General features: G+C 43.2%; 1 protein-coding gene across 4 annotated transcripts in view; it reads left to right on the top strand.

The window, feature by feature from the left end:
* POPDC1 (popeye domain cAMP effector 1) overlaps positions 1 to 27020 on the top strand; it is a 227341-nt gene that overhangs the window by 82756 nt on the left and 117565 nt on the right. For all 4 annotated transcript variants that reach the window (XM_077289644.1, XM_077289642.1, XM_077289645.1 and 1 more), the window contains one exon: positions 5898 to 6116. In XM_077289644.1, coding sequence (XP_077145759.1) covers positions 5898 to 6116 — 219 coding nt within the window. The remainder of the gene's footprint in view (positions 1 to 5897; positions 6117 to 27020) is intronic.

Consider the following 27020-nt stretch of genomic DNA (forward strand, 5'->3'; position numbering starts at 1 on the left):
TAACTAGTGTGACAGTTTTATTGGTCGGGTCGTTACGGACGTGGCGATTCTAAATGTGGGTACTTTTATTGTTTGTTTTTTTTATTTACATAAAGAAATGTATTTATTGGAGCAATATTTATTTTTGTTTTTTTCTTTATTTAGGAATTTTAAAAATATATATTTTTACAGTGTAATATATTTTTTTTACTTTTTTACATTGTCCCAGGGTGGGACATCACTGTATAAAGTCAGATTGCTGATCTGACACTTTGCACATCACTGTGTCAGATTAGCGATCTGAGAGTCAGTGAAAGAGGCACTGAGTAGCCACGTCCCAGAAGGACCCTGCGGCCATCTTGGATCCGGGGTCTGCAGGCAGGGAGAACCTCAGAACAACGCGATCCCATCGCATTTTTCTGAGGGAAGCACGCAGGGAGCCCCCTCCCTGTGCGATATTTCTTTATGCCACCGAAACGCTGCAATCTTGCAGTATTCTGGGGGTTAAAGTGCCGGGAGCAGTCCGTGACTGCTCCTGGCACTTAGTGTCGGGTGTCAGCTGTGAGAATCAGCTGACACCCGACCCCGATTGGCCGCACACCACCCATGTGCGCGGCCGATTGGCTTCGACGTACTATCCCGTCCATGGTCATACGGGCCCAGCCCACATGGATGGGATAGTACGTCAGAAAAGGGTTAAAATCTGCCTTTCTGAAGAGCAACTTTAGCCTGAATTCTTGCAGGGCTTCTTCCTCTTGTAATCTAAATTTCCTCCCTGTTCATAAGAATCAAGTCCAAGATGGCAGATGCTCTTGTTCTCTCTCCTACCTTTTGAAAGATAAAGTTATCAGTGAGAGAAGATAAGAAGAATTTTCTGGACTCATTCCTTTGGCCTGAGAAAGATTCCAAGCAAATATCTGGATAGTTAAAATCTCCCATGATCACTCTGTCCTACTTTTTTGAGAACAGAGACATCTGATATAAAAAGAGTTTATCCATCTCTTCAGTCTGTTCAGGTGGCCTATAGTGAACACCTACAATAGTGTAATTTCTGTTCTCTCCTTGTATTCTTACCCAAACAGTTTCTACAGAGCTACCATTCTCTGAAGCTTGAATCTCTGTGGAGATATATACGCTTTCCTAACATACAATGCAACACCTCCTCCCCACTTGTTAAGCCTGTTGATTATAAATAAGTTGCAGACTTCAGGGTTTGTATTCCAGTCATGTGTATTATGCCACAAAAGTTTAGTCATGCCTGACATCATGTCTCTATATACTATAATAAACTATACATAAACTATAAAATACTATAAAATATAATAAAATAAATTATACATGTTTGGTATCTGTGCACTTGTACTGACCTGGGGAATCACATTAAAAGGTCAGTGTTACCATATACTGAACATCATAATTAAAAAATAAAAATGACATTTTTTTAAATTTCACTGCATGTGGATTTTTTTTCCTGCTTTTCAGTTCACTATAAGGTAAAATCAATGGTGTCATTCAAAAGTACAACTCGTCCTGCACAAAAAAAAACCAAAACATGGCTATATTGGCTGAAAAACAAAAAAAATATGGGCTAATGAAAGAAGAGGAGGAAAAAATTAAAGTGACCTGAGTGAATGTTCAATTTGCTACTCTGCATGCCAACAGCAGACATCTTGGAAGAATCAATGTGAGATTTGCTGTAATAAAAAAAAAAAGAAAAAACTTTGCAAGAGTATGTAACTTTGCTGTCAGTATACTGTGAAAAGACTGACAATAATTTGATTGCAAAGACATTGAAGACATGACCTGACAATGCACTAATGATAAAATACCTAGGATATCTTGTGTCTGGATGCCTTGCTTCAGTTATTGAAGCATTGATTTCATACCTTGATTGTAGGAGCTGTAAAAGAAATACTCTCAATATTGATTAGACTTCACATAACAAATCTAATAAAATGATAGGCTACATATTATACATGCCCTACAACATTTTATGTAATTCAGCACCACGGAGAGCACTGAGTTATAGGATATTCAGGACACGATGTGGAAAATGTAATATAATTTATGTTTTACTGTGGCTGGTGAATGACTTTGTTGTAGAAACAATGTGCCGTTAATATTTAATTGGAGCAAACATGATACAATTGTCTTTTCTGTCTGTGTTCTGTCAATGGATTTTAGCCTGACCGCTTTTAAAGGTCTTTACAGATGTTATCTCATAAAGAAAAACCTGCTGATCAAATGATTGTCACAAGTATAGCTTCTGAAACCAGTGGTGAACCGTTACCTTTCCCAAAAGACGTTGCAGCTGGCCTGTCCTATTTTCTCCCGTGGTGTAGCATTACTTCCCAGACCGCCAAATGCATGACTGTAAATTATTGTTGGGTCAGATATGCTGGTGAACTGCCATTCTTTGTTTCCACTATGACATCCATGTGCTCAAATATGGTGTCAGGAAAAAGTGCATCATCTTAATAATTCTTTTACTGATGGTTGAATCCACTTATCAGCTGAAAGGAGGAAGGGCCCAATAACCATGGACCTTCCCAGCCTAAAAGTATAGGGACACTACTTTACCCCACAAATATTAACCCCACTTGCCACTGCTACCGGACAAGTGGGAAGAGCCAGGCAGAGCACCAAAATTGGTGCATGTAATAGATGTGCCTTTTCTGGGCAGCTGCGGGCTGCTATTTTTAGGCTGGGGGGGCAATATCCCTGGCCTCTTACCAGCCTGAGTATATCCGTCCCCAGCTGTCTGCTTTAGCAAGGCTGGTTGTCAAAAATGGGGGGCTCCCACACCAATTTTTTTAATTATTTATTTAAATAATTAAATAATACGGAGTGGAGACCCCTCTATTCTTGATAACCAGTCTTGTTGGAGCTGGCAGCTGAGGGTTGCAGCCCCCAGCTGTGAGTTTTGCCTGGCTGGTTATCAAAAATACAGGGAAACCCAAGCCATTTTTTTTTAATTATTTACAGTGCAGGAGCCGGTTAATGAATACACCCATCAGCGGCTCCTGCTCTCCCTGTTGTTAGTGCCAGTAGGTGTCGGATGATGGGAGCTGTAGTCCCATCTGCTGACACCACTGACTGGAGGTAAAATTTGAATCTCCAAACACAGGTGAGTGCTCATGCTGTTTTTTGACAGCGTGGGAACTGCAGCACTCTGACCAGCGGGGATGATTTCAACGCCGATCAGAAGCGGTGTTTGCCGTGCTGTAATGCACATGACAGTGTGGCAAACACTGGATGTTCGAGCCCCCAATCAAGTGAATGGAGTCCAGGTTCGGATCCAGGTACTGTTGAACCCGCCAGACCCGAACATCCAGGTATCCTCCCATCTCTACTCAGGACCACATGATCAAGATCGCAAGGTGCCAATGGGTTTAAGAGGGAGCTCCCACACTCTGTTAACCACATAGATGTTGTAGTCATAATTGATAGCAGTATTTAAGGGGTTAAACGGCTATAGTTGATACCAACATCATGGCTGATACAGCGATAGTGTACACCCGATCGCTGCTGGATTGTCACCCGTAGGGAGATGCTGGTCTCTTACAACGTAGGTCAGTAAAAAGACGTATTGGTGGTAACTAAGGGGTTAAAACACTCCCACCTTTTTTGTACCCTTTTCAAAACTGTTTAGAGAGACTAGACATCATTATAGCATTTTTCCCACTTCATGGGACAGAATAATAAGCTTACTTACAGTTTGAAGTATAAATTTTATCATACTTAGCCCCGAATATATGTATTGCACATTGGCTATCTGGTTGAAAGTTGCTAATGCCATACCTTTAGCCTCATTTACCTGTCTACAAAATGGTTTTCAAAAGGAGGGCATCAAGTATGTGTATTCTACAGTGGCCAAATTTTTGTATTAAATTTTTACTTAATACTAGAAGGTTGATACATTTATTACAGTAAATCTTCCTGCATATATGTAGAGAGATGTATAGTTTAATATAACATTATATACAATTTATATACACATCTCAAAAAAATAAAGGGAACACTTAAACAACAGAATATAACTCCCAAGTAAATCAAACTTTTGTGAAATCAAACTGTCCACTTAGGAAGCAACACTATTTGACAATCAATTTCACAAGCTGTTGTGCAAGTGGAATAGATAACAGATGGAAATTATTGGCAATTATCAAGACACACTCAGTAAAGGAGTGGTTCTGCAGGTGGGGACCACAGACCACATCTCAGTACCAATGCTTTCTGGCTGATGTTTTGGTCACTTTTGAATGTTGGTTGTGCTTTCACACTCATGGTATCATGAGGCGGACTCTACAACCCACACAAGTGGCTCAGGTAGTGCAGCTCACCCAGGATGGCACATCAATGCGAGCTGTGGCAAGAAAGTTTGCTGTATCTGTCAGCGTAGTGTCCAGAGGCTGGAGGCGCTACCAGGAGACAGGCCAGGAGGGGGCCACAGGAGGGAAACAACCCAGCAGCAGGACTGCTACCTTAGCCTTTGTGCAAGGAAGAACAGGAGGAGCACTGTCAGAGCCCTGCAAAATGCAGTAAAGAATAGTAATAACGGTCCTAGGAGCGCTGGAAATGAGACCAAAACAAGGATTTTAGTGTTGAACCACAACGCGTTTCAACAGTTAAACCGTCTTCATCAGGTGGATGCAAAATGACCTCCATCAAGCCACAAATGTGCATGTGTCTTCACAAACGGTTAGAAACCGACTCCATGAGGATGGTCTGAGTGCCCGACGTCCACAGATGGGGGTTGTGCTCACAGCCCAACACCCTGCAGGATGCTTGGCATTTGCCACAGAACACCAGGATTGGCAAATTCGCCACTGGGGCCCTGTGCTATTCACAGATGAAAGCAGGTTCACACCGAGCACATGTGACAGACGTGACAGAGTCTGGAGACACCGTGGAGAGTAATCTGTTGCCTGCAACATCCTTCAGCATGACCGGTTGGCAGTGTGTCAGTAATGGTGTGGGATGGCATTTCTTTGGAGGGCCGCACAGCCCTCCATGTGCTGACCAGAGGTAGACTGCCATTAGGTACCGAGATGAGATCCTCAGACCCCTCGTGAGACCATATGCTGGTACGATTGGCCCTGGGTTCCTCCTAATATGGCTTATGGACCTTATGTGGCTGGAGTGTGTCAGCAGTTCCTGCAAGATGAAGGCATTGAAGCTATGGAATGGCCTGACCATTCCCCAGACCTGAATCCAATTGAACACATCTGAGACATCATGTCTCGCATCATCCACCAACGTCACGTTGCACCACAGACTGTTCAGGAGTTGGCGGATGCTTTAGTCAAGGTCTGGGAGGAGATCCCTCAGAAGACCGTCCGCTGCCTCATCAGGAGCATGCCCAGGCATTGTAGGGAGGTCATACAGGCACATGGAGGCCACACACTACTGAGCATCATTTCCTTGTCTTGAGGCATTTCCACTGAAGTTGGATCAGCCTGTAACTTAATTTTCCACTTTGATTTTGAGCATCATTCCAACCCCAGACCTCCGTGGGATATTAGTTGTGATTTACGTTGACAATTTTTATGTTTTATTGTTCTCAACACATTCCACTATGTAATGAATAAAGATTTACAACTGGAATATTTCATTCAGTGATATCTAGGATGTGGGATTTTAGTGTTCCCTTTATTTTTTTGAGCAGTGTAGTAATTTAGCTTTAATTAAATAAAGATGGAAAACTTGTTTGCTGGGGGGGGGGGAGAACTTTGCAACGGAAGATCATGGGAAAAAAAACGTCCGGAATCTGTTGAACAGTGACTTTTGATACTCCGTTTGAAAAAAAAAAATCAATTAAAAGGTCCTCTTTAAATAATTTTTGTAATGACAATATAAAGTTTAGGTGTTGCTGATATTGCCAGAATCTAAATTTGTGCTTTCTGTTTATTTGGCAGGATTTGTAAGGATGGCTACAGAAAACATAATAAGTATAATTCTACCCATAAATTCTACAGCTGCCGTTCAGAACACTACAGAAGATGAGGTGTGTGAAAACTGGAGAGAAATTCACCACCTGGTTTTTCATTTAGCCAATCTATGTTTTGCCTTGGGACTGATTATTCCTACAACATTAAACCTTCATATGATATTTCTTCGTGCTTTACTGTGTCTAGGTAAGTTATGGAGTGTGAAGAAAGCACAGTTTGCGGGATTGTTTTTTGTTATTTGTAAAGATCTTTCCAGATAAATGAATACTCCTTTATTGTATAAGCTATTTTTTTGGAGGTGGGGGTGGGGGGAGGGGGTTTGTTTATGTGCTCAGTTTAGGCCCCACTCATACTGCCTTTGGAATCCCCCAAAAAGTAGTGCTAATATGCGGTTTTATAAAGGCTTCCCCCCTTCATATAGCAAAAGGATGCCCATCTTAACAAAGAGGCAGTAGTGCAAGAACAAAAGACATAGGGAAAAATGGAATGCAATATGTTGCACTTGTATCTATTACCATATCACATGCAATAATATGTGGAAATGCGCGTAGTATGTCTCAGTCTTTACGACTTATCGCTTTCGTCTACTACTTTGTCCTTTATTCGGTAGAGAAGGTCAACCTCTAGAATCCATTCCAAATAGACCTGTGTCACAGTGCAATGCCAGTGACATGGAATAATCATTCATCTGGCAGTAAGAAAGTGATGTGAGAAAAGATGTCAAACCTTGTCCCATAAGTGATATATCAGCAGACAATCCCGCCATATGTGTAGCATGGAGACCACTACTTCAAGAAATTGCCAGGAAACTTTATGAGCAATTAGTTACATTTTGTGAAGATCCTTTAGCTTGTGATGTTCAAATATTCTTTCCCCTGGCAATTCAGCTATTACCTCTATCATGTGGGTTCAGCCTCTGCCTATGAGCAGAGAATGTTTATTACTTCTGTCACCGTATCAGCCCCTTGGATAGAAGTGTCATGGACCATAAGCTCCACAAATAATTGGAGAAGCAATAATTCAGCACGTGTAAGCAAGTGAATCCAAGGTGGAATGCAGATACAGCACAATTAGGGTATAGGCACAATTTTTTTTAACAGTAGTGTCTGTGCCATCATGTCAACAGCGCTGCAACCAATCAGTGAGCTGAGTGGCTCGTGCCATCAACTCGGGCAAAGCTGCTGAGCTGGGTTACTGGCAGCAGTGCTGTCGATGTGACGTCAGCGATGCAGACAATAACAGACACCATGGTGGAGACTGAGCACTGTAACTAGGTAGGTTGAATAAAGTATAGCTTGATTTTAAAATAAACTGCAGCAGGCCTGATAAGTAAACCTATCCCTAGCTGTAATGGACATGCATCGGCGATACAGACGCAGCTGAGTCAAACTAATGGACCTTTTACATGAGCCGATATTGTCAAATCAATATTACTTCAACCATTCTTTAACAATTACAGTGGGGCAAAAAAGTATTTAGTCAGTCAGCAATAGTGCAAGTTCCACCACTTAAAAAGATGAGCGGCGTCTGTAATTTACATCATAGGTAGACCTCAACTATGGGAGACAAACTGAGAAAAAAAAATCCAGAAAATCACATTGTCTGTTTTTTTATCATTTTATTTGCATATTATGGTGGAAAATAAGTATTTGGTCAGAAACAAACAATCAAGATTTCTGGCTCTCACAGACCTGTAACTTCTTCTTTAAGAGTCTCCTCTTTCCTCCACTCATTACCTGTAGTAATGGCACCTGTTTAAACTTGTTATCAGTATAAAAAGACACCTGTGCACACCCTCAAACAGTCTGACTCCAAACTCCACTATGGTGAAGACCAAAGAGCTGTCAAAGGACACCAGAAACAAAATTGTAGCCCTGCACCAGGCTGGGAAGACTGAATCTGCAATAGCCAACCAGCTTGGAGTGAAGAAATCAACAGTGGGAGCAATAATTAGAAAATGGAAGACATTCAAGACCACTGATAATCTCCCTCGATCTGGGGCTCCACGCAAAATCCCACCCCGTGGGGTCAGAATGATCACAAGAACAGTGAGCAAAAATCCCAGAACCACGCGGGGGGACCTAGTGAATGAACTGCAGAGAGCTGGGACCAATGTAACAAAGCCTACTATAAGTAACACATTACGCCACCATGGACTCAGATCCTGCAGTGCCAGACGTGTCCCACTGCATAAGCCAGTACATGTCCGGGCCCGTCTGAAGTTTGCTAGAGAGCATTTGGATGATCCAGAGGAGGTTTGGGAGAATGTCCTATGGTCTGATGAAACCAAACTGGAACTGTTTGGTAGAAACACAACTTGTCGTGTTTGGAGGAAAAAGAATACTGAGTTGCATCCATCAAACACCATACCTACTGTAAAGCATGGTGGTGGAAACATCATGCTTTGGGGCTGTTTCTCTGCAAAGGGGCCAGGACGACTGATCCGGGTACATGAAAGAATAAATGGGGCCATGTATCGTGAGATTTTGAGTGCAAACCTCCTTCCATCAGCAAGGGCATTGAAGATGAAACGTGGCTGGGTCTTTCAACATGACAATGATGCAAAGCACACCGCCAGGGCAATGAAGGAGTGGCTTCGTAAGAAGCATTTCAAGGTCCTGGAGTCGCCTAGCCAGTCTCTAGATCTCAACCCTATAGAAAACCTTTGGAGGGAGTTGAAAGTCCGTGTTGCCAAGCGAAAAGCCAAAAACATCACTGATCTAGAGGAGATCTGCATGGAGGAATGAGCCAACATACCAACACCAGTGTGTGGCAACCTTGTGAAGACTTACAGAAAACGTTTGACCTCTGTCATTGCCAACAAAGGATATATTACAAAGTATTGAGATGAAATTTTTTTTCTGACCAAATACTTATTTTCCACCATAATATGCAAATAAAATGATAAAAAAAACAGACAATGTGATTTTCTGGATTTTTTTTTCTCAGTTTGTCTCCCATAGTTGAGGTCTACCTATGATGTAAATTACAGACGCCTCTCATCTTTTTAAGTGGTGGAACTTGCACTATTGCTGACTGACTAAATACTTTTTTGCCCCACTGTATCTGCTGGTGCACACATGCCAAGAGTCACTGGACAAATGAGCAAAAGTCTTGTTGGGTAATTTGATTTTTATGCATGCATAAACAGGTGATGCGCTGCCAATAACATGCAGTATATATGGGTACAGAACTATCGCGTTATGTCCCGGCCTGTGTTAATAGTCCAGTAAACAAGCACTTAATGATGTGAATTCTACCAGTGCTCATTACTGACCTAAAATCAGCCGGTGTAAATAAGCCATAAGTCTAATGGCATGCACAGTATAGACTAGCAGGAGGTATGAGACTCCATTTCCCCAAAGACCCCTGAGGTTGCCTGGACAGACGAAACTTGTTGGATAAAGGGAGATGTGCAACTGATTTTAAATTGATGTTTAAGGATCATTGTGACAATAACACGTGGGGCACTGCAGGCATCTTGCGCACCAATTCAATCAGTAGTGGCTGTACTTTAGTGACAATGCTTGCAAGCAGGTCCAGAGATATGTATAAATAATGGTTGGTTCCACAGCTGGCTAAACTCTACCAACTTTTCATCTCTTCACCAGTGTGTTCCTATCACTTCTAAATAGATAAAAGTTATACTCTTTGTACATAGTAGGGGCTCAGTAAATTAATAGAGAGGGAAAAAAGTTTTTGTTTTGTTTAGGTGCCCAAGTGGCATCTGAAATTGTAAACATAGAACATAATTTTCCTTCTACTGCCTATTAGTCATTTTTTGGTGATTATATTATACTATTTATTATTGCCCTATTAAATAAGTTCTCATTAAAAGTTTCTAAAGTATGTGCAAAGGAAACGATATTGTGCTCTCCAGTCGTGACCTTATGCATTCTCTATTAAATTCAGATTATTCTTTCTGCCTTTAATTAAATATGTCATTCACTTTCCTGCACATTTAGTGGCTTTGCATTCCAAACTTTCAGATTGCTGTGAGGAAATATAAATAGGTCAAAGAGTTATATCGGCTAGATTAAATGCCAGGGCTTGACACAAGATTTGCGGCTTGCTACAAATCCTGAAAATTATAAGCCATAGATCAGAGGGCCCTTCAGAAGTGACATATTTCTTTGTTGATATTTAGGAAATGTGACAGCTATGAGTGATTGGTAATGCTTCCTATTTAAATTAAAGCAATTTAGTGATGCTTAATGTGTTTTTTCTAGCATCTGATATATTTCAGTACTTTATAGGTAGAAGTTATTTTAAATAAATCGGAGAAGTTTAAAATAGGCTGCCTTTTAGTAAATAGTATATTCCCCTCCCCTCGAACACTCTCTCACCCCTCCAATCTATTCTAAACTCTGCTGCCCGACTAATCCACCTGTCCCCCCGCTATTCCCCTGCCTCTCCCCTCTGTCAATCCCTCCACTGGCTCCCCATTGCCCAGAGACTCCAGTACAAAACCCTAACCATGACATACAAAGCCATCCACAACCTGTCTCCTCCATACATCTGTGACCTCGTCTCCCGGTACTTACCTACACGCAACCTCCGATCCTCACAAGATCTCCTTCTCTATTCCCCTCTTATCTCCTCTTCCCACAATCGCATACAAGATTTCTCTCGCATATTACCCCTACTCTGGAACCCTCTACCACAACACATCAGACTCTCGCCTACCATCGAAATCTTCAAAAAGAACCTGAAGACCCACCTCTTCCAACAAGCCTACAACCTGCAGTAACCACCGATCAACCAAACCGCTGGATGACCAGCTCTATCCTCACCTACTGTATTCTCACCCATCCCTTGTAGATTGTGAGCCTTCGCGGGCAGGGTCCTCACTCCTCCCATACCAGTTATGACTTGTATTGTTTAAGATTATTGTACTTGTTTTTATTATGTATACCCCTCCTCACATGTAAAGCGCCATGGAATAAATGGCGCTATAACAATAAATAATAATAATAATAATATTCACTAGGCCCAAGGTGTTTTCCAAGCAGGTTGTTTCACTTCATGATTACCTTCTTTTCAGACCAATGGTACACTTAAGGCATGCTGCAGTTTTGAAAAAAAAAAAAAACTCTCAAAACTCTCAAGTATTAAAAGAAGTCACCAAAAACATAATTGGGATGACTTACAATGCTACTTACACCAGTAGCTTGGGCTAAAGGGAACCTAGCTGCATGATCTCAGACAGGTTTGGTCTACTCTGAATCTCTGCAGTGTTTCAGAGAAAAATATAGTTTAAAAGCTGAGATGGACCAGTCGCAGTCGATAGACTGTCCCCGACAGATTCTGCCCGCCCGCTGACCTGGATTGAAAGGTCTCTTCCTGTATGCGTGAGAGAGAGAACTGTACAAGACTGATTCAGCACCATCAAGAATCTTCACTAAGAAGTAACTAGAACTCTCCATATGACCAAGGGATATTGTGGTGCTCAACTTCAAAAAAGGAATAACTTTAGATGTTCTCTAAAACATAGGAAAAAAGTGGTACTTACCATCCCATAAAATGTTACTATATTGTAGATACATTAAAAACTTGGTTGCAGGTAACATTGTGGACGACAGCCATTTCGCATTGCACCATTGCTTCAAGGACGGCTGTCATCCACAGCGTTAGCTGAGAGCCCATGTGCTTTTATGATACAGCCACCGACTTGACATGTCAGCCAGCAGCTTATCTCCAGGAGAACGATACAATTGAACATGTTCAATGTCGAACTGCCAATCGACATCTCCCTCAACATTCAGTCAACATTAGTCTAATGTGTATGGGACCCTTCAGTTTAGTTTAAAATTGTCAAATGTTAGTTCTCGCTGTCTAAATGTAAGTCAGCCTCAGAATGTGCTAAGTATTTCTGTACTAGCTAAAAATAAGTGGCAAAATGAAAAATAATGCCTTTTTCCTTAAAAAAAATAGATAGTTTGAAGCTTCCTTTAAAAAAAAAAGGTACATTTTCTCAACTTTCATACATCCATAGATTATAGAACATTTGGCTACTTTTATAACTTGTATAACCAAAAAAAATATCCACAAACATTTTCAAACTATAAAGGGGCTTTAAATCAAGTAAACCAATATCCCCATCATGATGAAAAATGTAAATGGGTGCTTATCAAGCATATACTAGCAAAAAGCGGATTCAAGTATCCAAATAACACCACTACAAAAATATAATGCAAAAATAAATCACTCTTTATTCAACAGTAAACACATTAAAAAATAAGAGAAAAAAACATGAACTAGGATAACCAATGAAACCTGTATGAGGTATAGAGGAAAAAGATCAAATCCACATAAGTGGTGAAGCAGATACAAATCAGGCTGCAGGTATTAAATAACCATAATCAACTTTCATAAGGCCAGGAATATACCAATTAGTAGACTAGTGCATAAAGTTAAAGCATAACCAAATCTGACCTAATGGGAGAAGGTTACAGAGTACCGTATATCTTACCCATACTGCTGTAAGCCACTTATCTGCGACACCACTGAACGCCCCAACGCGCGTTTCGCAGATGATCTTTCTCAAGGGGAGTGTTTTTTCTCTAATTTTTTAATGTGTATACTGTTGAATAAAGATTTGATTTCTTTTCATATTATATTTTTCGCAGTGGTGTTATTTAGATGCTTTCATAGCTTGTATGTAGCTGATCTGCTGCAAATGTCATGTCTCACGACTTGAGAAATCATTTAATATTTGCATTGCTTGTGTTCAATCCTTTTTTCTAGGCAGAAGTTTGCCTTTCTCTGTATTTTGTCCCAACTCTCTCCCTGTAGTTTTGTGATGTATGTTTGTTCTCGCCCTTATTCTCCATTTTGTCATCATTTCTCCATCTGTATGCATCTTACCGCATGTCCTCTGATGAATATTCCTTTTTACCTGCTACTTTCATCATAATACAAGAATTTCAGTTAAAGCAACCCTCTTTTCCTGGAGTCTTCTTACATGAGATCGTGGCTGAGTTAAGCTGTCTGATTAAATCGGTATGAACGTGAGTACAGGTGAATACGGAAGCGCCTAAAATTAGAGGTCTATCCAAGCACTACTATGTTCTACATATCCATGAGTCAGAATAGTAAAAAGGAATATCCTGCCTTCAGAGACAGTAACTCAAGGTCTGTGCTGAACTTCAGTAAAAAGGACATTTCCCAGATAGATAGTAACCCAGTTTCCAGCCAGACCCCAGCGTGCATAGAAGCACACACCGCAGATAAACAGTCAGAAGTATAATCCTCATCATCCACTCTTCCTGCCTGCAATCAAATCATGTCTGAAGCAAGGAATACAATGTCCCTACCAGACTTACAAACACAGGAAAGAGACCCAGATCCCCATCCACCAGCTAGTAAAAGAGGAAAACGTACAGTCAAACCTACATGGAAAGTCATGGAGAATTTAGAGACTGCAAAAGGTGTCGTATATCGTGATGTGTCTTCACTGTGAGAGAAAGTGCTGAGTCACATAGACACTGTATCAAGGCCTGCTTCTCATGAGTTACCACTAGAGGGAGTCCTAGAACAATTATGCACAGCATACCAAATGTATATGGAGAAGACTGACCAATACATTACTCTCCTGAAAAAACTGAATCTGCCAGAGACTTTAAACGAATTGCAAAGTTTCCAGCAGCTTAATTCTGAAAGGGACTGCACCGTACATGACATTAAAACCAAGATAGAGGCTAAAATTGCACGGACACCAGATGCATCAACACGCTCATCCAAATCGTCCAAGCACTCAAAACGCTCATCTAGGTCAAGTTCTTCAAAATATTCCACCCTCAGCGAGCAGCTTATAAGAGCACGTGCGAAGGCAGAAACGTCTAAGATACAAGCTGCCTTTGCGCAAAGGAGAGCAGAAATGGATGCAGCCACAGCACAAAAGAGAGCAGAAATGGATGCGGATGCAGCACGCAACAGCCATGGCAGAGCTAAGGATCCTGGAACGAGCTATCAGTGGGAGTCAAAGAGACAACATCAGTTTGTGTGAAGTGGAGAGAGAGGACCCTATTGAACGCACAAGAGACTACGTGCTAAGCCAAAATGGCGAACCGCAGATCATTACTAACACTCTTGATGGCGTTCATGCTTCTCCAGGGCACCAGAATGCCAATCCACTTACAGAACCCTGCATTCAAGGTCAGTACAATGCTCCCAAACTTGAACTTCCTTCGTATTCCAGTATGCGCCAAGACCCCGCATCGCACCAAACTCCACAGGCTAATATCCACACGCAACCCAATATGCCGGCAGGTCATTATACTCTCAACAACCGCGCAGTGCCAGCTCCGCATGTAGCAGAGACTATACCCACCAAACCAGTTGCTGGACTAAATGCATATGCCTCTCCATACTTACCCACGTTTCAAGGCCAGGACGTCTCCACCCCTATGTACAACTCCGCTCAGCCTACATTCGTACATCCTAAGTCAGAAGGAACAGACATGTCCAACTTCGCAAGGTACATGATTCGACGCGAACTTAGTAAAACCGGTCTCACAAGGTTTGACGACCAACCTGAAAATTAGAAAGGTTGGAAAAATGCCTTTAGAACCGTAACTAGTGACCTCGGCATCACTGCTGCCGAAGAGCTGGACCTGCTAATCAGATGGCTAGGACCACAATCCACCGAGCGTGTCAAGAGACTCAGGTCTGTACATATCAGTAATCCAACGGCTGGTATGGCTGCATGGGAAAGACTAGAGAAAAACTTTGGCAGTCCAGAAGCCATAGAGGACGCACTGTTCAAGCGACTACAGAGTTTTCCAAAGATATCAAGCAAAGACAGTTCAAAGTTCCTGGAGCTCAGTGACTTGCTGTTAGAGCTCCATCTGGCCAAGGCAGACACCCACCTACCTGGCCTCAGCTATCTGGACACTGCTCGTGGAGTAAATCCCATTATCTCCAAGCTACCGTACAGTGTACAAGAAAAGTGGACTACACTAGGGTCAAAATACAAGAAAGACCATCAAGTGTCATTTCCTCCGTTCTCCTACTTCTGTGAGTTTATAAAAGATGTGGTAGAGCGTAAGAACGACCCAAGCTTTTCCTACGAAGAATCCAGTGGCCCAGCTTCACCTCCTTCTAAATACGTGAGCGCACGCTCGAATGATAGAAACCGCAGGGGTCCAGTGTCAGTGAAGAAGACGGATATTCTTCCCTTACCAACATCACCCCCAGACAAGAGTAACAAGGGTGAAAAGATAGAGAACCCAAATCGTGAGTGTCCCATCCACAAGAAGCCACATCCCTTAAAAAAGTGCATCGGCTTCAGGAAGAAACCGCTCCAAGAACGCAAGGAGCTTCTAAAGAAGTTCGGGGTATGCTACAGATGTTGTGCTTCTACTGAACACCTTGCTAAAGACTGTAAAACTACAATTAAGTGCATGGAGTGTGACAGTGAGGACCACGTACTAGCACTCCACCCATTCAGTCCTGACTCTACACTTACTCTTTCCCCCACCACGAGCCATGGCGGGGAGGACGCAGCTCAAACTGCAAGCCATACCACAATATCTTCTTCATGCACAGAAGTCTGCGGAGAAGACCTCTGGGACAAGTCCTGTGCGAAGATTTGCCTGGTGAACGTATATCCCAACGGTCACCCAGAGAAAGCCGTGAAGGTGTATGTCCTTCTGGATGATCAGAGCAACCGATCACGTGCAAGGTCAGAACTCTTTGATATGTTTAACTTAAAGGGAAATGCCTACCCTTACACCTTAGGTACCTGCAGTGGTGTTACAGAGGTTTCTGGGAGAAGGGCCAGTGGTCTTACAGCGACATCTCTCGAGAACACCGTCGAGATACCGTTACCTACACTGGTCGAGTGCAACCAGATTCCGTCCAATCGAGATGAAATCCCAACGCCAGAGGCTGCTCTTCATCACCAACATCTCAAGAGGATAGCAAACAAGATACCAGCCCTCAACAACAATGCAGATATCCTGATTCTGCTGGGCAGAGACATTCTCCGGCTGCACAAGGTACGTCAGCAAATTAACGGACCACACGATGCACCATTTGCCCAACGCTTAGATCTAGGCTGGGTAATCATAGACAATGTTTGCATACACAAGATGAAGAGACCTAACAACATCTCCTCTTACAAGACACGCATCTTGTCAAATGGTCGCAGCACCCATTTCCAACCATACCCACATCACTACTGGGTGAAGGAGAAAGTGAGCAACACCAACTGGCAACAGGAATCCTTCAACAACATGAACACGCACCAGCCCTGGGATGAAAACCTCGGGTCATCAGTGTTCGTTTCCACAAGTAATGACAACAAGTTGGCACCCACAAGGGAAGATAAAGAATTCATAAAGGTTATGGATAAAGAATTTGTTCAAGATGACTCCAACAGTTGGGTAGCTCCTTTACCCTTTCGTTTCCCAAGATCGAGGTTGCCGAACAACCTGCAGCAAGCAACTGCGAGGTTCTCATCCTTAAAGCGTACCCTATAAAGGAAACCAGAGATGGAGAAGCATTTCATTGACTTTATGCAGAACATCTTTGACAGAAATCATGCTGAACCTGCGCCACCACTGAGGGAGGGAGAAGAATGTTGGTATCTTCCATCCTTTGGTGTCTATCACCCTCGCAAGCCTAATCAGATCAGAGTGGTGTTTGACTCCAGCGCTCAGTTTGAAGGCCTCTCTCTCAATAACCTGCTCCTAACTGGGCCCAACCTGAACAACAGCCTCCTTGGAGTATTGATCCGCTTCAGACAAGAACCTGTTGCCATAATGGCCGACATTCAGCAGATGTTTCATTGCTTCATCGTGAAAGAAGACAACAGAAACTATCTTAGGTTCCTATGGCACAAAGACAACAATGTCAACAATCAGGTCATAGACTACCGGATGAAGGTCCATGTCTTCGGCAACAGTCCCTCACCTGCTGTGGCGATCTATGGACTGAGACGAACAGCCCAGGAAGGTGAGAGAGTACGGATCCGATGCTCGGCAATTTGTAGAGAAGAACTTCTACGTGGACGATGGGCTCAAGTCCTTGCCCACAAGTGAAGATGCAATTAACCTACTCTCCAGGACACAGGAAATGCTATCCACATCAAACCTCAGACTCCACAAGATTATCTCTAACAGTCAAGAGGTAATGAACGCGTTTCCATCTGAGGACCATGCCTCAAACCTAAAGGACCTCGACTTGGGTTCTGATGTTCCTCCAACACAGCGCAGCCTTGGTCTACTGTGGGATATCAAACGGGACACCTTCACCTTCCAAGTGTCACCCTATGACAAACCCTTTACCAAACGAGGAGTCCTATCTGTCATAAATAGCATCTATGATCCTCTCGGGTTTGTAGCACCCATCACTATTCAAGGCAAGATATTGTTAAGACAGCTCACGGCCGAGAACACGGACTGGGACACCCCGCTGCCAACTCAGAAACAGCAAAGGTGGGAGGCATGGAAGAAGTCTCTGGAGTTCTTAGAGCAACTCCAAGTCCCACGTTGTTATTCTCCAAGATCACCTTTGACTGCAATCAGAAGAGAAGTCCATATTTTCTCTGACGCATCTACAGAAGCCATAGCCGCAGTAGCTTATCTGATGACCTTAGGAGCCAACAAGGTACATTGTGGTTTCATCCTGGGTAAGACCAAATTAACTCCAAAACCTGCACACTCTGTACCCAGACTCGAGCTTTGCGCTGCGGTATTGGCAGTAGAAATGGGCATTACAATTGATTATTTTACCTTCTACACAGACAGCAGGGTGGTACTCGGGTACATTCACAACCAAACGAAGCAGTTCTATACATATGTGAGCAACAGAGTAGAGCGCATCAGAAGTTAAGGTGACAAAAGGGGGCTCTACCCGAACCTTCTTCCGCCCGGTGACTGAACTCGTGCTGCTTCTACTAAAGGAAGACATCACATGAACTGAACATGCTCCCGACGTCGCTCACGGCGGGGAGCATTCCTCCTCGTTCCCTAGTTTTATTGGATATTGACATTTTCCATTGGATTGAACTGTTAACATTCCCATTGGATTCTGGGTTGGTGGAAGAGTTGGCATGTTGCGGCTTCCCCAATCTGAAGATGGGTTTTATATACTTGGACTTATCTTTCGCTGTGATCTACGGGTCGACGACAACGAGTTTGACTTAAAAATGTTGATGTTTATTATTGCATGCATGTTTTCTTTCCTCTTGCCTTTTCAGGTTCGAACGACTTCGAAGAATTACGGACATCGTGAAATCCAAGGATTTCAGACGGGGAGTGTCATGTCTCACGACTTGAGAAATCATTTAATATTTGCATTGCTTGTGTTCAATCCTTTTTTCTAGGCAGAAGTTTGCCTTTCTCTGTATTTTGTCCCAACTCTCTCCCTGTAATTTTGTGATGTATGTTTGTTCTCGCCCTTATTCTCCATTTTGTCATCATTTCTCCATCTGTATGCATCTTACCGCATGTCCTCTGATGAATATTCCTTTTTACCTGCTACTTTCATCATAATACAAGAATTTCAGTTAAAGCAACCCTCTTTTCCTGGAGTCTTCTTACATGAGATCGTGGCTGAGTTAAGCTGTCTGATTAAATCGGTATGAACGTGAGTACAGGTGAATACGGAAGCGCCTAAAATTAGAGGTCTATCCAAGCACTACTACGTTCTACATATCCATGAGTCAGAATAGCAAATGCCTCATTGCTTTTTTTGGGCTTGATCCCCGAGCCTGTTGTCTTCTTTATGACCAGGCCAAATTTTACAATTCTGACCAGTGTCAGTTTGAGGTAATAACTCTGGAACACTTCAACGGATTCCACTGATTCTGTTTTTTCGTAACATATTGTACTTCATGATAGTGGTAACATTTGTTTGAAATTGCTTTTATTTATTAGTGGAAAAAAATGAAATTTTGCAAAAATATTGCAATTTCCAAACTTTTAATTTTTTTTACCTTTAAATCAGAGTTTTGTCACACAACATACCGTATATACTCGAGTATAAGCCGAGAATTTTAGCCCATTTTTTTAGGCTGAAATTGCCCCTCTCGGCTTATACTCGAGTCATTCCCGGTGGTCGGTAGGGGAGGGGGAGCGGCAGCTGTCTAACAATACTCACCTGCTCCTGGCGTGGTCCCTGCATGTCCCTGGTTCTCTGGGAGCTGACAGCTTCTTCCTGTATTGAGCGCTCACATGGTACCGCTCATTACAGTAATGAATATGGATTCGACTCCACTCCCATAGGGGTGGAGCTGCATATTCATTACTGTAATGAGCGGTACCATGTGACTGCTCAATACAGGAAGAAGCTGTCAGCGCCCGGAGAACCAGGGACCTGTAGGGACCGCGCCAGGAGCAGGTGAGTATAACGGGGGCATATTCACCTGTCCCACGTTCCACCATCGGCGCCACTCTGTCTTCCACATCCTCTGCAGTGACGCTCAGGTCAGAGGGCGCGATGACGCGAATACTGTGCGCGCCGCCCTCTGCCTGAACAGTCAGTGCAGAGGATGTGGAAGACAGAGTGGCGCCGACGGTGGAACGGGGGACAGGTGAATATAGCAAGTGTCGGGCCTGAGCGACGAGTGGTGAGTGTGTGATTTTTTTATCGCAGCAACAGCATATGGGGCAAATATCTCTATGGGGCATCTTATGGGGCATTTGTGCAGCATTGTATGGGGCAAATATCTCTATGGAGCATCTTATGGGGGCCATAATCAGCATTTGTGGAGCAGTATAAGGGGCAAATGTCTCTATGAAGCATTGTATGGGGCCATAATCAACATTTGTGCAGCATTGTATGTGGCAAATGTCTGTATGGAGCATCCTATGGGGCCATAATCTGCATTTGTGCAGCAATATATGGGGCAAATATCTCTATGGAGCATCTTATGGGGTCACAATCAACATTTGTGCAGCATTATATGGGGCATATTTTAATATGGAGCATCTTATGGGCCCATCATAAACTATATGGAGCATTATATGGGGCGTATTTTGTATGGAGCATTATATGGGGCCCATCATGAACTGTATGGAGCATTATATGGGGCTCCTGATTCAATATGGATATTCAAAAACACTTAACCTACTGATGTCTCAAATAATTTTACTTTTAATGGTACCTATTTTTATTTTTGACATTTACCGGTAGCTGCTGCATTTTTCACCCTAGGCTTATACTCGAGTCATTAAGTTTTCCCAGTTTTTTGTGGCAAAATTAGGGGTCTCGGCTTATACTCGGGTCGGCTTATACTCGAGTATATACGGTAGTTAATAAAATTTCCCACATGTCTACTTTACATCAGTACAATTTTTTTATTAGGAAGTTATAAGGGTTAAAAGATGACAGCGATTTCTCATTTTTCCAGCAAAATTTACAAAACTATTTTTTAGGGACTACATCATACTTGAAGTATCTTTGAGGAATCTATGTAACAGAAAATACCAAAAAGTGACACCATTCTAAAAACTACACTCATCAAGGTTCTGAAAACTACAATCAAGACATTTATAAACCCTTCAAGTGCTTCAAAAACAAAAACACAGAAAGGAGAAACAGGATTATTCAGCTCCTAGAATGTGAAATTGTAGCCTCTATCACGATATGTAGTTCACGGACTCCAGTTCGGCGGCTGCACAACAGTCAAAAAAGAAGGAGGGTTTCAGCATCCGCTTTCGTAGTAAGGTTAAAACATGACTTTTAATGATAACATTAAAATGAGAGGACCATGGTATATAATTAAAAAAGGAGGTAGGGGGACTGAATTCGGAGGAGGGGGAGAAAAAGGACAGTTGTCAACTCATATCAAGCTAAAGGCTCTTAGTCCTGACTTTTTTAATTATGTACCACGGTCCTCTCATTTTAATGTTAACCTTACTACACAAAGCGGATGCTGATCTTTCTTCAGGTACTTCACAGGAATTAATGGAATGTGGAAGGAAAAATGAATATTTAACTTTTTTTGACAAATCTTTTTCATTAGACCCAGTTTTTTTTCTCACAGGCATAACAGAAAAAATGGACCACAAAATCTGTTGTGCAATTTCTCCTGAGAACTTTGATACCCCATATGCGGGGGAAAACCACTGTTTGGGTGCATCGCAGGGCTCGGAAAGGAAGGAGCGCCATTTGACTTTTTTAATTTAAAATTTGCTCGAATAATTAGCAGACACCATGTTGCATTTGGAGAGTCCCTGATGTACCTAAGCAATGGAAACCATCTACAAGTGACACCATTTTGGAAACTAGACCCCTCAGGGAACTTATCTAGATGTGTGGTGAGCACCTTGAACCCCCAGGTACTTTACAGAAGTTTATAACATTGAACCGTGAATATAAAAAAAATCTAATTTTTCCCACAAATGTTTTGTATCACCAAATTTTGCAATTTCATAAGGGCAACAGGAGAAATTGCACTATACAATTTGTTCAGTTTCGCAAGAGTACACCTATACCCAATACCTGGAGGAAAACTATTGTTTGAGCACACGGCAGTGCTTGGAACTGAAGGAGCATCATATTACAGTGCAGATTTCGCTGCACTAGTTTGAGGGTGCCTTGTCACATTGGCAGAGCACCTGAGTTGCCAGAACAGCAGAACCCCACCACATAGGAGAGCCTATTTTACAAACTACACCTCTCATGAATTCATCTAGGGGAGCAGTGATCATATTGACAACACAGGTGTGTCACAGATTTTTATACCATTGGGCAGTGAAGAAAAAATAATTTACATTTTTACCACCAAGATTGTTAGTCCCAATTTTTACATTTTCATATTGAGAAATGAGTAAAAATGGCACAATAATTTGTCCCGCAATTTCTCCTGAATATATATGTGTACAGTACTGCTTAGCTGCACGGTGAGACTCTGGAGGAACGGTGTGCTATTTGCCTCCTGGAGCGCAGATTTTCCTAGAATAGTTTGAGGACTCCATGTACAGAGCGCCTACGCGCTCGAAAATCAGAATTCCCCCTCAAGTGACCTCATTTTGGAAAATATACCACTTTGGGAATTTGTCTACAGGTGTAATGATGATTTTTACTTCATGGGTGTTTTCCAGAAATAAGCAGTAGTGGATGTTGCTGTGTGAAAATTGCAAACTGCCATTGTAGTGACCAGTATATCAGTGATCAGTACATTATGCCCAGCTCATCATTCTGGAGACACTCACCCATACATTAGGTGGGCTCTCATCGCTGCAGAAATGCCAAACATGTGGGCTCTAAATGTGGTTTAGACACACTTGGGCTCAGAAGGGAGGGGGCCATTTGGAGTTGGGAGTGAAGAATTTGCTGAATTTCTTTTGAGGTGTGAGGAGCCATTTCGCTTTTCCAGAGCCTCTGTACTACCTGTAACGTGGAAGCTCCCTATATTTCCATTGACACATAATGGACCTGAATGGGGATTTGCTTTTTAGTGGATGATTTAAAGCTGTAACACCGGTGGGTTTATACCTTGATACTTCAGCGTTACTCTGCATGTCTCTGCTTTAACCCTTTTTCTTCTCCTAATTTGCAGGCATACTGTTGTCTGTTACCTGTATGGATGCTGCTTAGTCGCTGTCAGGTGCCCTAAGCCACAGTTCCTGTGCTCTCTGTGCTGTAATGGTTTCTGTTTGTGCTTAGGGTGCGCGCAGCCACACCTACCCTGCTTTTATTAGGGTTTGAATGTACACCTGTGTTGCTCCCTCAGCCTATTGCTGAGGGGCAGCTCCTATAAAAACTCTTTCCTGTTGGGCGGGGCCAGAGCATTGCATTGTGTTTCTGAGTCTTGCCTTGTACGTTAGGTATCCATCTCCCGTTCTGTCTGCAGTCTGTTCTGGGAGCGCTGATGCCTGTCTTCCGCCTGTTCTGGGGGCAGAGTACCCAGATCCCGCCTGCTCTGGGGGCAGAATACCCAGAATACCCAGATTCGTTTGTGTCTTGTTTTTCCACCTGTTCTGGGGGCAGAGTACCCAGATCCACCTATTCTGGAGGCTGCATATCCAGTACTTGACCCTGTCTGAACTGTGTCCTGTTATGTTCCTGAAGTCCTTTTGTGTCTGACACCCCGTACCCAGTGACTGTGAACTTGCTGGTCTAATCTTTTTAAGATGGAGTCCGGTGTTCTTACTGAGCTTATACTAAGCTGTGCTCAGCCTGCTATGTAGTGCTAACTGCGTCCGGCCCATGTTCAGTCTGGCGGTGCTTGCACCATCACGCTTGAGTTCCTTACTAGGTCCGATGCCCGAAGCCTGACGGCTGTAGCTAGGAACCTGATGACCACCACTGCCTGGTCCTGTGCCATCTGTGTCCTGGGCTGCCACGCCAGTGTCCCAGGTATCCGGTATTCCTGATGTCTAGATGTCCTGCCTGTGTCCTGATGTCCTGTGTTATGGACCTGGTGATTAGGAGCACCCGGAATGACCTGATGAGTAAACTCAAAATAGGGACTAGCTCTGCGGAAGTGGGAACTCTGCTGACCGCAAACCCTACTCCTATCACACACACTAGAAATAGCCGTGGAGCGTACCTAACTCTCCCTAGACGCCTCTTCACAGCCTAAGAGCTAACTACACCTAAAGATAGAAATAGAAGCCTTACCTTGCCTCAGAGAAATTCCCCAAAGGTAAAGGCAGACCCCCACATATATTGACTGTGAATTAAGAGGAAAGTCACAAACACAGGAATGAAACAGGTTTTAGCAAAGGAGGCCAGACTTCACTAAATAGTCAGAGGATAGAAAAGGGAACTATGTGGTCAGCACAAAAGACTACAAAAAACCACACAGAGTAAGCAAAAAGTCTCCCCACACCGACTCACGGTGTGGAGGTGCCACTCTTCACCCCCAGAGCTTCCAGCTAGCAAGGGAATATCATGATAGCAAGCTGGACTAGAAATAAGCAGTACTAAGAAATATATTCAGGAAGCAGTAACAACAAATGAACTAGCAAAGACTTAGCTTCTGCTGGAGTAGACAGGTCCTCAGAGAAGTCCAAGAGAGATCTGAACCAATACTGAAACATTGACAGCTGGCATGAAGTAACGATCTGAGTGGAGTTAAATAGGGAAGCCAGCATAGCAATAAACGAGAGCAGCTGATAAAGCCAACCTCAGTGACCAGCAGTTCCGCTCGAAGCCACCAGAGGGAGTCCAAGAGCAGAACTAACCAAAGTACCATTCATGACCACAGGAGGGAGTCCGAGAACGGAATTCACAACAGTACCCCCCCCTTGAGGAGGGGTCACTGAACCCTCACCAGGGCCCCCAGGCCGATCAGGACGAGCCAAATGAAAGGCACATGGCTTCATCACAGAGCCATCAGAACTTCTTTGAGACAAAACAGCCCCTGCTCCAATCTCAGAAGCATCAACCTCGACCTGAAAAGAGAGCGAAACATCTGGCTGACGCAACACAGGGGCCGAAGAAAAATGACGTTTCAGCTCCTGAAAAGCCTCAACGGCCGCAGAGGACCAATTCACCACATCAGCACCTTTCTTTGTCAAATCAGTCAAAGGTTTAACCACACTAGAAAAATTAGCGATGAAGCGACGGTAAAAATTAGCAAAGCCCAGGAATTTCTGGAGGCTCTTCACAGATGTAGGTTGAGTCCAATCATAAATGGCCTGAACTTTAACAGGATCCATCTCGATAGTAGAAGGGGAAAAATGAAGCCCAAAAAGGAAACCTTCTGAACTCCGAAGAGACATTTAGACCCCTTCACAAACAAGGAATTAGCACGAAGGACCTGGAATACCATTCTGACCTGTTTCACATGAGACTCCCAATCATCCGAAAAGACCAAAATATCATCCAAATATACAATCATGAATCTATCCAGATACTTTCGGAAGATGTCATGCATAAAGGACTGAAACACAGATGGAGCATTTGAAAGCCCGAATGGCATTACCAGGTACTCAAAATGGCCCTCGGGCGTATTAAATGCTGTTTTCCATTCATCGCCCTGTTTAATACGCACAAGGTTATACGCCCCTCGAAGATCTATCTTGGTGAACCAACTAGCCCCCTTAATCCGAGCAAACAAATCATGCAGCAGAGGCAAAGGGTACTGAAATTTGACCGTGATTTTATTGAGAAGGCGGTAATCTATACAGGGTCTCAGAGAACCATCCTTCTTGGCCACAAAAAAGAACCCTGCTCCCAACGGTGATGAAGACGGGCGAATATGCCCTTTCTCCAAGGACTCCTTTATATAACTCCGCATAGCGGCGTGCTCTGGCACAGATAAATTGAAAAGTCGGCCCTTAGGAAACTTACTACCAGGAATCAAATTTATAGCACAATCACAATCCCTATGAGGGGGTAGGACACTGGATTTGGGCTCATCAAATACATCCTGGTAATCCGACAGAAACTCAGGGACTTCAGAAGGAGTGGAAGCAGAAATTGACACCAACGGAACATCGCCATGTACCCCTTGACAACCCCAACTAGACACAGACATTGATTTCCAATCCAATACTGGATTATGAACCTGTAGCCATGGCAAACCCAACACGACCACATCATGCAAATTATGCAACACCAAAAAGCGAATATCTTCCTGATGTGCAGGAGCCATGCACATGGTCAACTGAGTCCAGTACTGAGGTTTATTCTTGGCCAACGGCGTGGCATCAATTCCCCTTAATGGAATAGGATACTGCAAAGGCTCCAAGAAAAACCCACAGCGCCTGGCAAACTCCAAGTCCATCAAATTCAGGGCAGCGCCTGAATCTACAAATGCCATAACCGAGTAGGATGACAAAGAGCAAATCAGAGTAACAGACAAAAGAAATTTAAGCTGTACAGTACCAATGGTGACAGACCTAGCGAACCGCTTAGTGCGCTTAGGACAATCAGAGATAGCATGAGTGGGGTCACCACAGTAAAAACACAGCCTATTCTGACGTCTGTGTTCTTGCCGTTCAGTTCTGGTCAAAGTTCTATCACATTGCATAAGCTCAGGACTCTGCTCAGAGGACACCGCCAAATGGTGCACAATTTTGCGCTCGCGCAAACTCCGATCAATTTGGATGGCCAAGGACATTGACTCATTCAGACCAGCAGGCGTGGGGAATCCCACCATAACATCCTTAAGGGCTTCAGAAAGACCCTTTCTAAAAATTGCTGCCAGGGCACACTCATTCCATTGAGTAAGCACAGACCATTTTCTAAACTTCTGACAATATATCTCCGCTTCATCCTGACCCTGACACAAAGCTAGCAAGATTTTCTCTGCCTGATCCACTGAATTCGGTTCGTCATAAAGCAATCCAAGTGCCAGAAAAAACGCATCTACATTAAGCAATGCAGGATCTCCTGGCGCAAGGGAGAATGCCCAGTCCTGAGGATCGCCACGCAACAAAGAAATAACAATTTTTACTTGCTGAATGGGGTCACCAGAGGAGCGGGGTTTCAAAGCAAGAAACAGTTTACAATTATTTTTGAAATTCAGAAACTTAGATCTATCCCCAGAAAACAAATCAGGAATTGGAATTCTAGGCTCTAACATCGGATTCTGAACTACATAATCTTGAATGCTTTGTACCCTTGCAGTGAGATAATCCACACAAGAGGACAGACCTTGAATATCCATATCTACACCTGAGTCCTGAACCACCCAGAGGTTAAGGGGAAAAGAGAGACAAAACACACTGCAAAGAAAAAAAAATGGGTTCAGAACTTCTCTTATCCCTCTTTTGAGATGCATTAACACTTTAAGGCCAGCTGTACTGTTATGGACCTGGTGGTTAGGAGCACCCGGAATGACCTGATGAGTAAACTCAAAATCGGGACTAGCTCTGGGGAAGTGGGAACTCTGCTGACCGCAAACCCTACTCCTATCACACACACTAGAAATAGCCGTGGAGCGTACCTAACTCTCCCTAGACGCCTCTTCACAGCCTAAGAGCTAACTACACCTAAAGATAGAAATAGAAGCCTTACCTTGCCTCAGAGAAATTCCCCAAAGGTAAAGGCAGACCCCCACATATATTGACTGTGAATTAAGAGGAAAGTCACAAACACAGGAATGAAACAGATTTTAGCAAAGGAGGCCAGACTTCACTAAATAGTCAGAGGATAGAAAAGGGAACTATGCGGTCAGCACAA

Source organism: Ranitomeya variabilis, chromosome 2, assembly GCF_051348905.1.
Source record: "Ranitomeya variabilis isolate aRanVar5 chromosome 2, aRanVar5.hap1, whole genome shotgun sequence".
Lineage (NCBI taxonomy): Eukaryota > Metazoa > Chordata > Amphibia > Anura > Dendrobatidae > Ranitomeya > Ranitomeya variabilis.